General features: G+C 45.3%; 2 protein-coding genes across 3 annotated transcripts; both read left to right on the top strand.

Annotated features, from left to right (window-relative positions):
• Window positions 1-67: 67 nt before the first annotated feature.
• On the top strand, window positions 68-3,144 carry ndufb9 (NADH:ubiquinone oxidoreductase subunit B9). The gene is made up of 4 exons (XM_086136324.1): window positions 68-236; window positions 1,302-1,494; window positions 2,095-2,208; window positions 2,892-3,144. Exons 1-4 carry the CDS (start codon window positions 148-150, stop codon window positions 3,021-3,023), a joined length of 528 nt encoding a protein of 175 aa, XP_085992450.1. The 5' UTR covers window positions 68-147; the 3' UTR covers window positions 3,024-3,144.
• Window positions 3,145-5,469: 2,325 nt separating this feature from the next.
• Window positions 5,470-13,772, top strand: LOC147191160 (guanine nucleotide-binding protein G(I)/G(S)/G(T) subunit beta-3-like). Of its 2 annotated transcripts, none has more exons than XM_086136948.1 (9): window positions 5,470-5,706; window positions 8,317-8,408; window positions 8,496-8,641; window positions 8,758-8,821; window positions 10,652-10,808; window positions 11,717-11,783; window positions 11,866-12,067; window positions 12,414-12,630; window positions 12,948-13,772. In XM_086136948.1, the coding sequence occupies exons 2-9, from the start codon at window positions 8,340-8,342 to the stop codon at window positions 13,052-13,054; spliced, it is 1,029 nt and encodes a 342-aa protein (XP_085993074.1). In that variant the 5' UTR covers window positions 5,470-5,706; window positions 8,317-8,339; the 3' UTR covers window positions 13,055-13,772. The 2 variants fall into 2 exon arrangements, with proteins under 2 accessions (XP_085993074.1, XP_085993073.1); XM_086136947.1 differs by lacking the exon at window positions 5,470-5,706 and adding an exon at window positions 6,833-7,143.
• The last annotated feature ends 1,310 nt before the right edge of the window (window positions 13,773-15,082 follow it).

The following is a 15,082-nucleotide window of genomic DNA, read 5'->3' on the forward strand; positions in this document are numbered from 1 at the left end:
GGCGCTCAAAACGTGCGTGTTTGTTTCCAGGATTACGGTGAAAACGTGTGACGTCTCCCGATCCGAGTATGCTTTGCACGGCGCTCGACTGGAAGGTGACATTAAAGGAAGGCAAAGCGAACGGCAAGCTAGCACGTCAGCGGGAGAATGGCCGCGGCCTACCTCAGCCACCAGCAGAAAGTGCTGCGACTCTACAAGAAGTCGCTGCGCCATCTCGAGTCGTGGTGCATCTTTCGGTGAGGCACACACACTGAGAAATATTTTCACGACGATACGGGGCCAAGCTAACCGCTGAGCTAACAGCTGAGCTAACGGCTAGCCAGGATTGAGAGCGCCCCCTCTAAAGAGGTCAATTTCACTTGAACGCGTTTGTTGTTGATTAATGTGCCGGTTTTGGTCCTTAGGGCCACTGAAACTCTCTTGGCGGACGATGCTAGTATCAAAATATGAACAACGAATAAAGTTGAACGGAATTTGTATCTTAAGTAGAGAAAGTCAATCATAGTTTTATTCACTCAGTCTTGATGGTTTGAATCCCATCAGACCTTGTTATAGTTGGAATGAACTCGGTTCCTCAAAATGGTTTCGTTTAATGTCAAGCATCAATTTTTTTACTCATTGCACACAAGGCCACTTAAGGATTTTAACCTTTACTGCAAACGTATTTAATGTAAAAAAGAAAAAGAGAATCTAGTTCTTAATACCTAAATAACAAAATATGTGACGGGGGTGTTGGAAAAAAATGCAAAAAAAAGGGAAAAAAAATCCAGGAAAAAGTTGTGATGCTTTAACGTAAATCCTAATGTGAGTGAAAAATGAACTCTCATGAGAAGTCGTGTGCCCACTGACAAAAGTTATGTATGGCAAAAACTTGAGCGTCTGAGCAAAAACTGAGAACAGACAAAAAAAGGTCATGTATGATGTTTAACTCATTCACTCCCAAAGACATGTCTTTTCACACTCCACACGTTCAACCCCCCCAGATCCTTTTTTTTCTTCATTTTTTCCAAGATTTAGGATTTAAAAAAAAAGGGGGTCTAGAATTGGCTGGTACTGAATGAGTAAAAAAAAGCCTTTAAAAATCTGTATTGCAGTATTATGTCGTTTTCCACAAAATTGCAACTTTCTTCAATTCAATGTTGCTTTCATCCAAACTATGCCATTTTATTAAAAAGGGGGGAAAAGCCTTATTGTGTACATATAGTATGAAATGCCATAGCCGGGCTAGCAAAAATTAGGATTGATGTTATCGGAAGCCCGAAAAAGCAAAATGGTTGTTGTCTATGTGTGTGCAACTTCAGGGATAAGTACCGCTTCTATGCGTGCCTACTGCGCGCCCGCTTCGATGCCAACAAAAGCGAGAAGGACATGGTGAAGGCTACCAGAATGCTGAAGGCCGGCGAGGAGGAGTTCTGGGACAGGCAGCATCCCCAGCCCTACATCTTCCCCGACTCGCCCGGCGGGACCTCCTACGAGCGCTACGAGTGCTACAAGGTCACTGCGCCCTTTTTAACACGCTTGTTCACTCTGTTGCCCCAAAGAAACACCCCCACTCCCCTAAATGACACGTTTTTAATGAGGAAAAATATTGGCTAAAAAGTCAGGACATTTTCAAACTTTTTGGGGAGTTCTCACAGATACCAAGTACTGCGAGTACTTTTGACAGATCCGATTTCAACAAACACAATGACAGATAATTGTGATTTTCTTTCTTTCTGATGATTGGCTGACAGTTTTGTGGCTTCTTCTAGCCTTCTGCTAAGTGGCTACCCATTAACTCATGGAATATACATCATACTGTATATTGAGGATGTACCTCATGTTTTGCACTCTCCTAAGCAAATCCCTGAAATATTTCCTTTAGCCAACTTGTAATGCTTAAAATCATCATTTGGACATTTTCGTAGCCAAGTCTTTTATTTTTTATTTTTTGGTGAACAATGTTTGTTACTGCCCTCCGGTGGATCGTGTTGGAACAACATCCATATTGTCAATATGGTCTCAGTCTATTTGATCAGCATTTGGAAATAATTTGATGTGGTTGTGGACAGCAAATGGCGAAATGTGTTTGAATGTCGCATTTTGTGGCGGCAGCTGCCCGAGTGGGTCCTGGAGCACTGGCACCCGTCGGAGAAAGCCGCCTACCCCGATTACTTCGCCAAGAGGGAGCAATGGAAGAAGTTGAGGGCGCTCAGCTGGGATAAAGAGGTGAGCCCCCGTCTTGCGCTTTCGTGTCACTGCCTCGATGAGACGGTACGCTGGCCAACCGCAAATACTCTTTCCATAAAAGGCAACCAATTGCAAGTAAATCATTTACTGTAACTAAATGCAGGCTGAGCATTACATATGAGGGAATTCTCACCTGTCAATAAAAGGAACCTCTAAAAAAGCAGGTACCCCTGTAGCTGAGAGCCAATGAAAATTGTCAGGTAAGTTTGACATCCCCAAATGAAGAAAGGCACTCCGAACCGCAATGCGTCATTCCCAGAATAAAAGGCCCAGTCAGATTGGTTTCCAACTGCTGAGCGCAAAGAAACCAAATGCTAATGCTAACCTTCTGCCAGTGGCGACGTTCGCTCCCACAGAAGGCAGAGCGCACGCGTGGCCATTGAAAATAAGTCATTGCTTGCTCCAATCATTGTCATGAGGTGAAGTTATTTTTACCAAATGCCAAAACCTGTGCTATCAATACAGTGCATACATCCTCATTTTTGTGACGCCGATGAATAGAACGCAGCAACACTGCACAGCTTGCTGCTTCCGAGTCGGTCCATTATCATTTTTTTGGAGGCGATTCGTTATCCCACATGGCCCAAGCAAAGCGAACTCGGTCCAGAGCCAAAAAGCACGGGGAAAAAAAAAACCTTCCCGCCCCCGCTGTGACTTCCCAGGTGGCTCAGCTGCAGGCCGAGACTCCGGCCGACGGGCCCAAGTCGGAAGCCCTCCCCCCAGCCCGCAAGGAGGACGACCTGCCGCCTCTGTGGTGGCAGTACGTCACCCGCCCCAGGGAACGCCCCACATAACCGCCCCACCTGCTGTTAACTTGACATCCAGAAGAACAATTGACTTTGGACGGCGGAGAAGACCACCTGCGCAACTTATTACCCGTCTTCAATACCCCTCAATAAACGTGAGAAATAAAAATGGCGTCGCTCTTGTTTTTGACACGGCCAATGTGTCTTTTGCACATGTCACAATATTTTTTTGTCCACTACAACGTCACAAATGCAAAGCTTTTTAAACCATAAAATTAAAAAAAAAAAATAAAGAAGAAACCCCTCACAAATACATAGGAGGTGTCAAGAACCACAAACAAAATCAACAGAACAGTACCAAGTCCAGATCAGAGTGTCAAAAAGCAAATAAACGTGCAAATCTGGAAAGATGTAAAGAAACCAAGTCAACAACCAAAACTACAACTCTGTCAAAAACCGATAAAATGTCAAGAATGTCTCAAAAACCGAGGCCAGTTCCAAATCTAGAATCATGTCAAAAATGATTCACTACCAAGTCAAGAACCGTTTCAAGGATAAAGTCACAACGCGACTCGATAACCAAGTCAAAGACTCTGGGGGAAAAAAAAAAACCTAATTGAGAAGCAAATCAAAAACCGCCTAAAGCACAGGTGTCAAACTCAAGGCCCGGGGGCCAGATCCGGCCCGCCATGTCATTTTAAGTGGCCCGTGAAAGCAAATTGTGTGTGTCAACTTCCATGACTCTTGCTCAAATCTGCACCGAAATGTTAAATTGTAAATTGCATGTGTGATAAATAACATTGGGATTTTGCAAACAATTTTTTTTATGCTGTTTACACTCGGACAATAATTGAACAAACAAACAAGGATTTCAAAACTAGTTATCCATCAATTAGATTTGTTGTGTACAAGTAATAATACGATGTGAAGATTAAACATTTATTCGGTTTCACTGTCGTAATGGCCCTCCGAAGGGAAGACGCAACTCCCAAAGTGGCCCGCGACAAAGGTTTGACACCCCTAAAGAAACAAAAACCAGCACTGAGTCAAGAACATGAGCCAAAACTGTTGTCTACCAAATTAGTAACCAAGGAAAAAAAACACAACCAACCCAAGAGCCATGTTTAAAAAAAAAAAATACGGTTAGAAGGAGAATGGCTTTGCCTTCCTGTTGGTGGCACAATGACGCAGCTGGAAGTCACGTGATCTTGCATCCTGCCATAGTTCATCCAAACACCACCGCAGTTCACCTTGTGATGTCATCCAAACTCGGTCCACAATGATGATTTGCACCTAGTGGACCGGAATAGTTCCCTGCCCCAAATTGGGTTTTTTTTGCCAGTCAGCAGGGGGGGAGTGAAGGATTCCAAAAGCAGCGACTGCCACAATGAACAGGTAGTCACCTAATGTCAGGGTACATCGTAACAAACAACAGAGCGTTCGCGGAATCAATTAGCTGCGTTCGCAATCATTCATCGTCCCCGACTGTCAATCATGATACGGACGTGTTGATGCAGGGCTTGTTTCGGGATTTCCAAATCACTCAGTGTAGTGACTTGTAAGGCCTAGCAAGTTCCTCCAAGATAGAAAATGCTTCTTCCATCGTCAAAACTTTTTTTGGAACACTCGTCATCCTTGCTGAGCGACTTGGGTCTTCCTGTCCTCGTTACACTCCCAGATGCCTTTCTCGGGTTCCCCGGTCCCCCGCAAGTACTGATCCACTTGGTCTTGACGCATGTCCCCCCCCCCCATCCCCCAACGTAAGCCCCTAATGAGATTGGACGTCCCCGGATATCCCATTAGATGGTGATTAAGCGGGCTCAGCTCGTTAGCGCGAACAAACCCACACATTCGCTGGCAGAGATTTAGGACCCTCTGAAAAACCGCCGGCAAATATTTTTCATCCTGTTTTGTCTGACTGTGGAAGGGGATGCTCTGGACTGGTCGCCAGCCAATGACAGAGGAGATGATTCAACCATTGCGCTGATCCCAAAAGGATGCACATTAGCTTCACTCCAGACCAAACCCTTCATCGATGGCAATGTCAAATCTTGTTTGTCAATTATCAAAAGATGCCCTGACATGATGTGGCGACCAGTCAATATTTGACTGTCTCCACCCTGAGATTGACTGTCCATTGTCTACATATGCCGTGACATTGACAGACGACCAGGCAGTTTGTTTGCTTCCTGACAATAGATTAACGACCAGTCAATTGTTGGTCTGTATGGACTCTGACATTGGTTGGCGACCCATCCTGGGCGTCCCCTGCCTCTCACCCAAAGTCAGATGGTATCGGCTTCAGCTCTCCCTTTTTTTTTTGCATTCTGTTCCCCTCGTGTTTTTTTTTTCTTCCCACCATGGCTTGTCTTGCACTTTCCCCGGCGACCCATCCTCTCCGATTTGTCCACTTCCTCAGCTGCTCTCATTGGGCGACCCGATAACCTGATTTTCTCCCCAATCGGTTTAGCCTCCTCGCCACGCTCGCTCGCTTGCTCACTCGCTCTGGCTGGCTCCCCTTCTCTCTATTTTCATCTTTGAGCTTTATCCCTTCATCTCTGATCTCCTTCATCCGCCGCAATCCTCATCGGCGCCAGGAGAGCGGCGGAGGACTTGCGCACCGGCGACCAGTCAGCGGGGGGAGCGCCTCAGAGAGCAGCAGCAGCAGCAGCAGCAGCAGCACCTTGGGATTGTGACGTGCCCACCAAAGGAACGGACGTGTGAAAGACAGGTGAGCGTCCGTCCGTTTGGGATTTGGGACTTGCTGCCAGTGAGAAGTTATGCGCAGTTTGGGCCTTTTGATGCTTGCGGGGTTCTTCTAATTTATCATCTGCCATGTTAGCTGGCGTGCAAATTTGTCGGGAAAGAAAAACATAGGTGGTCGAACTCCATGCCCGCGCTAGTGGTCCATTAATTTGATACGTCTAAATCATAATCCAATGAAATGATGAAACATTTTTGTGGTTTCACTTTCATAAAGCCACCGAGGGAAGGCGTTAACTCCAAAGTGGCCCGTGACAAAAATGAGTTTGACACCCCTGCTTTAGATTCTGCGATCTGTTTTGCACGGAGATTCGACAATCTCCTCAGTGGCTTTCTCTCTGTCTTTCATTCCAGTACAGAAAAAGTATTTTTTCCCCCATTTTCAATTTTTAGGCATCGTCTCGTAGATGACATTTCCTCAGTTGTCTTGTCTCCTGATCCCACCCAGAGGTAAAGAGCAGCCGGTAATTGGATGACGGGAGATTTGAGCTCTCAAGCTTCCCGTAAAAGATCTCCCGAGGGATTTCGCCCAGGCACCCTCATCCTTTTCGGCGCGCTGCCCCGCTCATATCTTCCAAACGGCGGCTGGTTTTGGTCGCCCTTCGCCCCCAAGCCCTACGGAATTCACGCTCCATGATAGGATGCTGATTACCATTAGCAACAAGCTAATAAACTCGCCGCGCACGTAAAATGAGTTGAACTCATTCACTCCCAAAGACGTTTTTAAACGTCTTTTCAGACTTGGTCTAGAATTGGCTGGTACTGAATGAGTCCGGCTCCTGTTGCCCGATTTAAAAAAAGTAAAACTAGCTCAAACCTTTTTGTAAAAAGGTTGGCTTTGTGTTTCTCGGCCCTCAAGAGCACAAAACGGTTCTGATTGTCACTATATGTTGCTGGCAAAGCTTGAAACCGGATTCTTTTGAGCTCGGAGACAGACATGGCTGTCATCTGTTGCAATGTCATGACACCAAGCTTCCTGGTCAGCGTCCTTCGCAGGCGCTTGCTTGTCGTCAGACCATTAACAGCATTAGGCGGGATTACGTCCCATCGCGTCCGTGTCTAATCTTTCGCATTCAAAGGTGTTCTGGGTCAGAGCATCTAGGCCACGGCTGAAGTGATCTTTGGACAGTCTTGTACTGGACTGGGCCCAAACGAATGTTAGCATTCTGACTGATTCAGATTGGCAAAAATCCGCATCTCACTTTGGCGATGGGGACTTGAGTCACTGGGACTTCGCCGCTCTTTGGATGACGTGTGACTTGATTTATCGCAAAAGAAACGACACTTGACACTCCATTTGCACGTGCAAGTTTAAGACTCGGGACTTGACTCGATTTGGGACATGATTATCAATTGACCCGAATGGTCTTCTCTCAAGATGAAGACCCGATACTGCCGACTGCAGGTAAGACTGCATTAAGGTCACTTGGCCTGACTTTGCCCAAGACAAAATGATGCGGAATTCATTTGAGACTTGGACTGAGCTGACTTTTCTTAGGAATTGACTTGCGCTAGACAACATGACTTGGAACTTTTTGGAAACATGAAACTTACTTGAGTCTTGCACATGTATCTTCTTTTTTCTCTCCCATGCAGCGTTAACAGAATTATTTTGAAATCCAACCTTGGCCTCCTCTTTCATATGTGGATACAAAGTCTGCAGTATGAACGGTCATCCGTACATGTCCGACCTACCGAATTGGCCCGAATATAAGACGGTGTTTTTTGCATTGAAATAAGACTGAAAAAGTGGGGGTCGTCTTATATTCGGAGTCTAGACTACCCATTCACGACGCTAGACGGCGCCAGATACCATTGAAGCGAATGCTGAACTTGACTCCCCAGGCCAAAGTGAACCCCTGTCACGAAGAATAAAAATAAAAATAGCGGTAGCACGAAGAAGAAAAATAAAAAATAGCAGTAAGAAAGAAAAGAGAAGAAAATAATAGAAGAGATAACAGAAAATGGAGAAATGTCGCGACAATCTGGAGAAAAGTGGGTCGAAGATCGGCCAGGTTAACCGGCAGCTGAGGAGAAGTTAGGGTGTAAACTTCAAGATGCTTTTTCTCTCAAATATATTGTTATAATTATTTGTTTCAGATGTACTGTAATTATTTTATGTATAAAAATACATTTGGTGTTCAAAAAGTCTTTTTTCAAACTTGAGTCTTGAAAAAGAGGGGGTCGTCTTATAATCAGGGCCGTCATATATTCGGGCCAATACAGTATATGCCATCAAAAGCCCGATATGCGCTCCATGCGGGTGGGAGGGCGACCACTGAGAATAATCGTCCCTGGATCTACATTGTTTTGAGTAACAGTGTTGACTTGACATTTGACTTGGATTTAAAAAAAAAAAAATCTGATCTAGACTTCATTCCCTGCAGTGTGGACCTTAATTTCCTTCTGCTTTGGGTCATTTCTGACTTGATCCTATTTCTGTTCTCAATTCAAGTGACCGTCCCAATGCAATTTCACCTAAAGTATCTTGTATTCACATTAAAAAAAAAAAGAGAGAGACTCGTCAATCCAATCTTTAATTTGGCGTTGACTTTTAAATTTCGGTCTTTGTTTGCAGTTTCATTACAGTTTCCTGTCGCCATGGCAGCCGAGAAAGCTGAGATGGATGCTTTGAAAAAGGAGTGCGACGGGCTTCGGGCCAAGATTGAGGTGAGAGAGTGCTGAAATCCCCCCGCCCCTCAAAAAAAGAAACAAAACTGACAGCTGCGACAAATTGGCGAAACTCTTGCGTACCAGGCGGCGCGCAAGGCTGTCAACGACACCACCATGACATCGGCGGCGGGCAGCGTGGCCTCGGTGGGTCGCGTTCAGCTCAAGCAGAGGAAGACGCTCAAAGGTCACCTGGCCAAAATCTATGCCATGCACTGGTCAGTTGACTCCAGGTGAGTGATGCTGACAGGAGCCCCGGGAAAAGTCCACACGGCGAGCGAGTGCGACCTTGACTTATCCAGTAAGTGGCCTGGATGGAGCAGTTTTTGCACTTTTGTGTGCCCGACAGGCAAATGGTGAGCGCGTCGCAGGATGGCAAACTTCTGGTGTGGGACACTTTCACAGGGAACAAGGTTAGTCGCAAACACTGAGACCTGACTAACAACTTGCGTGTCAGAACTTTCTTCGATGATTACCGTATTGGCCCGAATATAAGACTGTTTTTTGCATTGAAAAAAGATTGAAAAAGTGGGAGTCATTTTATATTCGGGGTCTTGACATTATACCCATTCATGACGCTAGATAACGCCAGATATCATTGAAGCGAATCTTGAACTTGACTCCCCAGGCCAAAAATAAAAATAGCGGTAGCTAGCGGTAGCTAACGTAGTGAAAATCTGGAGAAAAGTGGGTGGAAGATCGGCCAGGTTAACCGGCAGCTGAGAAGTTATGATGTCATTTACATTTCAAAAACCAGAGGCCATTCCTTTACGAATGTGATTGCACTTTAGTTTACATATTTAAATGTTCAGATATTAAGATTTGAATGAGGCAAAATAACATGCTTTTTCTCTCAAATATATTGTTACAATCATTTGTACTGTAATTCTTTTCTGTATAAAAATTAATTTGGTGTTCAAAAAGTCTTTTTTCAAACTTGAGTCTTGAAAAAGAGGGGCTCGTCTTATAATCGGGGCCGTCTTATATTCGGGCCAAAGAATCAGAATCAGATTTCTTGGCCACGTAGGCAAGAAACACACAAGGAATTGACTTCCCGGTTACAACCCGTTCAGAGAAACATCGACAAGACAGCAATAATCAACATGGGGAAGACGGAGCGAGTTTAGTGCCCTGATATCTTAGACGTGTAAGGAAAACAGTCGGGAAGAGGAGGGCAAAAAATCGATAGGCTCCTAACCATTCTCTCACTTGGAGGGTGGTTTGAGCCAGAGGGGGGAAAAAACCTGAGCACATGTAGCGTACATTTAAAAACACAGTACAACAATTATCAAGACTTAACATGGATACAGGGAAGACTTTGTCATTGCCGCTGCAAGGCCAAGACCTTATCAGTCACAGGCCTTGGGGGGGTCAGGAGAGGAAAATATGGAGATAGGACTTGCGCGCATGTGTTTTTCCATCCAGGGGAAGTCCAGATAACAACTGTCTTGGGAACAGGATGTCTACCGTTTCAGAAAGCCTTGAATATCTTTGAGCATGTGACTCTCCGTTGTTATTATTATAATTATTACTACTATCATGACTATCGTTATGTCAACCTGATGTGCTAGAGAGAGAAAAAATGAGGGCAGATTTGAAATCGCATCTCGCTTAAAAAAAAAGAAAAATAAAATCTAAATTTGTTGACCAGCCTGATTAGTTGTCGATTTCCTGCTAAATGATTGCACCTGTACCGTAAAGCTATTTACCATCCTAAGCTACTCTCCATTTATGGATTGTGGAAAGAAAACCCGACTTGAGCATGCAGAGTGCGCACATGAGGGCCGCAGCCCCGATTCCAACCCGGAACCTCCGAGCTGTGATGTAGACGAGCTATCCACTGGCATTCTGTGCTGCCTCTTAGGAAGTACTGCTTCCTGTATTGAGATGGATTCAAGAAGGCAAAACAAGACCCTTTCATAGCTCCTGTTTGATTTTCTAACTTTCTTGCTGCTTTATGACTCGAGCAATATTTGAGCCACTCTGGTCACTCTTTGTCCTGTCAACGGTTTTGGGCAAATTATCGGCGCAGGGTCTGACTCAGGGATCCATTTTTGGAAACCGGACTGGGACTCCAGCATTTCATACCGAACGGAACTCATTTCTTGCTCTGATCGTATTGATTCCAAAAACTGCGCCACTCGTCATTTGTGGAGAAAGAGACTTTGAATTTTTTTGATGTGGTGTAGGCGGCGCCATCGGAACGGCCGGCAGGCGGCGTAATCTTGTATTTGCTCTTCCAGCTGGTGGCCGTCCCGCTCAAGTCGGCCTGGGTGATGAGCGTGGCCTTTGCGCCCTCCGGAAACCTGGTGGCCAGCGGGGGTCTGGACAACATCTGCACAGTCTACAACATCAAGGCGGCCAGTCCCAAGACCCTGCGGGAACTGGACGCGCACACAGGTGACAAACGACACTTGGCGGCACGAACGCGTGAGCCAGCCACTCCTAGTTTTTGGATTTCACAGGGAAACCTTTGAATCCGTGTGATTGTCCCGTCTCCATTCTGCATTGACACCTTAAGCATCTTTGAACATAAACAACGGACTGCCCGCTATCAAGGTCAAAATAGCATGGATTTATTATTATTATTTTTTTAATCGCAGTTACTTTTTATTTTGCTTTGGCTGTTCTTTATTCAATTCAATTCATTTCATTTGTTTTTCGCGCACCTTTTGTTTTTTCCAGATCCGTTGTTTGAATTGTGTTTTTTTTAGTTTTAGTTTCCGTATTAGTTGTAGTTGTTTTTTTTTTTTAATGGAGTATTTATTCATTTTGTGCATGCAACACTTTGTTGTTTTTTTTTCTTCGCTACCCCCCCCCCCCCACCCCCAATTTTGCTGCTGTAGACGGAAAATTTCCCCAATGTGGGACAAATAAAAGTTATCTTATCTTATATGTTGAGTGCAAGGGTAAAAAAAAAAAAAAAAAAAAAAAAAAAAAAGTAAATAAAGAAAAAATGGTCTACTGTAAAAAAACAAACTACAATTCTCAAGTGAGCGTTTGACTTTGCTTCTTCTGTATCGAATAAATACAGAATTGTTTAAAGTCAACCCCGAAAGATCCTGTATGATTGCTATCACCTGACGAAGATGAAAACGGACATTTACACGAGTTATTATTATTTTTTTTAAAAAATCATTTCCACTTTTATTCAATTGTGTGAATGGAAAGCTTTTTTTCCCCCCAATTTGACATTTAGTTATTTCGTTAGTTTTCGTGAACTATACTAACCGTGGTCGTTAGTCATTTGCACATAAACAATGGAACGGTCTCCCCAACAAGCTAACCAAGCACTTTTGGTCGCCAAGGCTACCTGTCCTGCTGCCGCTTCCTGAGTGACACGGAGATCCTCACGGCCTCCGGCGACACCACCTGGTCAGCTCGCACACGTTCCAGCGCGCCGACCTCCGCCACCTCGTAACTTCCCGTCTTGCTTTTTGCTCTGCCCGCCCGCCAGCTGCCTGTGGGACCTGGAGACGGGCAAGCAGAAAGTGGTGTTCACCAACCACATCGGCGACTGCATGTCTCTGGCGCTGTCCCCGGACATGAACGTGTTCATCTCGGGTGCCTGCGACTCGCTGGCCAAGCTCTGGGACATCCGGGAAGGCGTCTGCAAGCAGACCTTCATCGGACACACAAGCGACATCAACGCCATCGCTGTGAGAATGCGCGAGCCCTCGCCACAATTCAATATTGCAACCGGAGGGACCTACAAAAATTTTCACGGGCCTTGAGCACAGCGATCATGTTGAAAAATAATAATAATAATAATCTGCCGCGTCACAGATCCCCCCCGGTGTATTGCGACATCATGGCATATCAATTTGTCGACATCCTCTAGCTTGATGCTAACATAACACACACACATACAAAAAAAAAGGGAATTAGCATCATGATTCTAATCTCAAACCTTTGGAAAATGCTCCTATGACGCACGTGGAGCCGCGATGCATGTGACAGTACTCCGCGAACAATCATTTGCCATCATGTACCACCCGCCTGCAGTTCTTCCAGAGCGGCAACGCCATCATCACGGGCTCGGACGACTGCACCTGCAAGATGTACGACCTGCGCGCCGACCAGGAAGTGATCGGCTACCAGGACAGCAGCCTGAATGCCGGCGTCACGTCTCTGGCGCTCTCCAACTCGGGTCGCCTGATCTTCGCCGGCTACGATGACTTCAATTGCCACATTTGGGATTCTCTCAAGGGAGAGAAAGTCGGTGAGTCCAGCGGTAACAAGGCCAGCCGGTAGTCCGGGTGCGTTTGCACAAGTCCGTCAACGGTCCATTGCAAACTCCGTCCTGCACCTCTGAAAAATTCTGCGGCCGAGGAATAACAACCAATCACGACGATTGATTTGACACTGCGCCGCCCCGTCTTCTGTTTCTGCTTGGTTGTTATTTCTCAAATAGTGGCTGGGAAAAAAAATAAAATAAAACCTCAAACTCTGAAGAGTGGCGCCCCCCCCCCCCCCCCCTCCCTCCAGGCTAGTGGGTGCGTGATTGGCTTTTGCGTTTTCTCTGGTCTCTCCACGCAGGCGTCCTGTCCGGACACGACAACCGCGTGAGCTGCACCGGCGTTCCTGAGGATGGCATGGGCGTCTGCACGGGATCGTGGGACAGTTTCCTCAAACTCTGGAACTGAGAGCATCCGGGGCGGGAGAACCGTCAGGAGATGGAAGAGAAAACAACTCCCCCCAAAAACACACACACACACACACACACAAACAGAAGGATTCATGTTGTTTTCAGGAGGTTTCATCACGTACGTCCTCTCTCGCTCTCTTGTCTGGTCCTCATCCAACTATGCAAAATCAAACGAAGACGGTCAGGAAAGTAGCAAGATGGCCACCAAGCATCCGCCAGCAATGAAGACATGATTAAAAGTCTAGCGTGCACTACACTACACTCCAAATGTTTTTAAACACATTAAAATGATTTGACAATTTTAAAAAAAAAAAGAAAAAAGAAGAAGAAGAAATGATTGCTAATGAACAAAGTGTAGGAATGCAGATGTGTTTTTATGGTGACAGGTCACGTTAACTAGACCTGCACTTGTATGTATATAGTATGTACTAGATGCTTTTATTTCTAATTGATTGTCATCATTCCCTGTTTGTTTGTTTTCTGGAGTGCACGTGAAGAAGTCATCCTGGAGGCCCCTCCCCCTCCTCACTTGACTATGCAGATCCATATGTTGATTGATAAATTTGACATAACATAAAATGTACGCAGATGATCGAAGGCTCAAGTCGGGCCTGCTGTGAACCACCCGTAACTGCATTTTCTAGTACTTTGACCCGTCCGTGTGCAGGTCTTCTGTAAAAAACAAACTTTCTAATAAATGTAGAATTCTGCATGAATGGCAGCCTATGTGTGCGTGTGTGTCAACAAAAGAGAAAGCCGGGAACACGTCTGCTCAATTGGATTGAGTCACTCCCGTCAGCAGCTCTGAGGAGGTGCATTTTGTTTGCTTCTTGTTGCACATGTTCCAAATGCGCCACAAATTAGGACCGTGACAGGAGAAACCACATAAGAGTTTATTATCTGTTCAATGTAGTCAGGAGTAATCAACTGAAATGCACCTCCGCTCATCTTGCCCGTAAAACACTGAAATTTCGAACCCCAAAACTTCCGCCCTCAAGTGTGACCTGTGGCACGTAAAAAATAATCAAATAGCCTTGACCATGACTGCATCATTTGTAATAATTACTTGCCATTGTTTTCCATTTCAATGTGTTAGCGCTTCCGTTGAAGCATTATTTATGAAAACAACAGTAGTTCCTGCATAATTATATCGGTGATTTTTATCCACCCCCCCCCAAGTTTGTGGCACTTCCTGGAGGCTGTTCAAAATTTAAAAAAAATGTTGCAAAACACTGTGCAAAAACATTCAAAGTAAATTTTCACCTTTCCGAGAAACTTCGCTGCACTTGAGCTCAAAATTGTACAAGCCCGCCTGCCTGCCAAAATGACAGAAATTACCAACCACTAGGAGCGCCGGAGAGGCCTCCCGGCGCCAATCACAGGCCGGGGGGCGGGACTTATGGAGGGGGTGGAAAGGAAAGAAAGAACGTGGATGACATGTAAGCAGGTAAAGAGCCAGTCGGAAGCTGCATTTCTTTTCCAAAATTGTGAACAGTGACCACCAATGTTAGCAGCATAAAGAAATGTCTATTTTCAAGTGGTGTTTTTAAAAAAAAAAAAGTGTATTCCTTTTGGCAAATGCAAATACCTGTACCTGTAGTTTTGCACCTTTAGTGTAGTACCGCGTTGTGCCACACTATTCCAGGCAGCACTGAGCTCAACTGGAAGCGATGTAGTACCAGCAAAGAAGAAGAGGCAGATGAAGTGCTCTTCCCACTAGTGATGGGTCCCTGAGGCCTCATGAGGCGTGTCGACACAATGACACACTGTGTTGATACTGTACTGATACTGTGTCGCTGACCACTGCCACCTGCTGGACCTTCAAAATCCCTGCAGCCAACCCACTTGACAGACTGAACAAACGGATTTGATGATGACGTGTATACAATGCACTACCTCACTTTGCCCACAATAGCCACAAGCGCCATTGTTTATGTTGTTGTTTATGCCGTTTATATTGTCTATACTGTTCAGATTACATGTCTATTTTATACAGTGTAGCTGCTATCCTTTCTTAGCTGTGTGT

This window comes from Hippocampus guttulatus, chromosome 18 (genome assembly GCF_054856545.1).
Source record: "Hippocampus guttulatus isolate MCC_2025c chromosome 18, RoL_Hgut_1.0, whole genome shotgun sequence".
Lineage (NCBI taxonomy): Eukaryota > Metazoa > Chordata > Actinopteri > Syngnathiformes > Syngnathidae > Hippocampus > Hippocampus guttulatus.

What these genes read in the sequence shown, in the direction of transcription:
- LOC147191160 (XM_086136947.1), top strand. Translation starts at nt 7,101, where the DNA reads ATGGTCTTCTCTCAAGATGAAGACCCGATACTGCCGACTGCAG. An exon ending in GCGACATCAACGCCATCGCT is followed by an intron (nt 12,068 to 12,413) that starts GTGAGAATGCGC and finishes ACCCGCCTGCAG; the next exon opens with TTCTTCCAGAGCGGCAACGC. An exon ending in TCTCAAGGGAGAGAAAGTCG is followed by an intron (nt 12,631 to 12,947) that starts GTGAGTCCAGCG and finishes CTCTCCACGCAG; the next exon opens with GCGTCCTGTCCGGACACGAC.
- ndufb9 (XM_086136324.1), top strand. Translation starts at nt 148, where the DNA reads ATGGCCGCGGCCTACCTCAGCCACCAGCAGAAAGTGCTGCGACTCTAC. An exon ending in GAGTCGTGGTGCATCTTTCG is followed by an intron (nt 237 to 1,301) that starts GTGAGGCACACA and finishes GTGCAACTTCAG; the next exon opens with GGATAAGTACCGCTTCTATG. An exon ending in CGCTCAGCTGGGATAAAGAG is followed by an intron (nt 2,209 to 2,891) that starts GTGAGCCCCCGT and finishes GTGACTTCCCAG; the next exon opens with GTGGCTCAGCTGCAGGCCGA.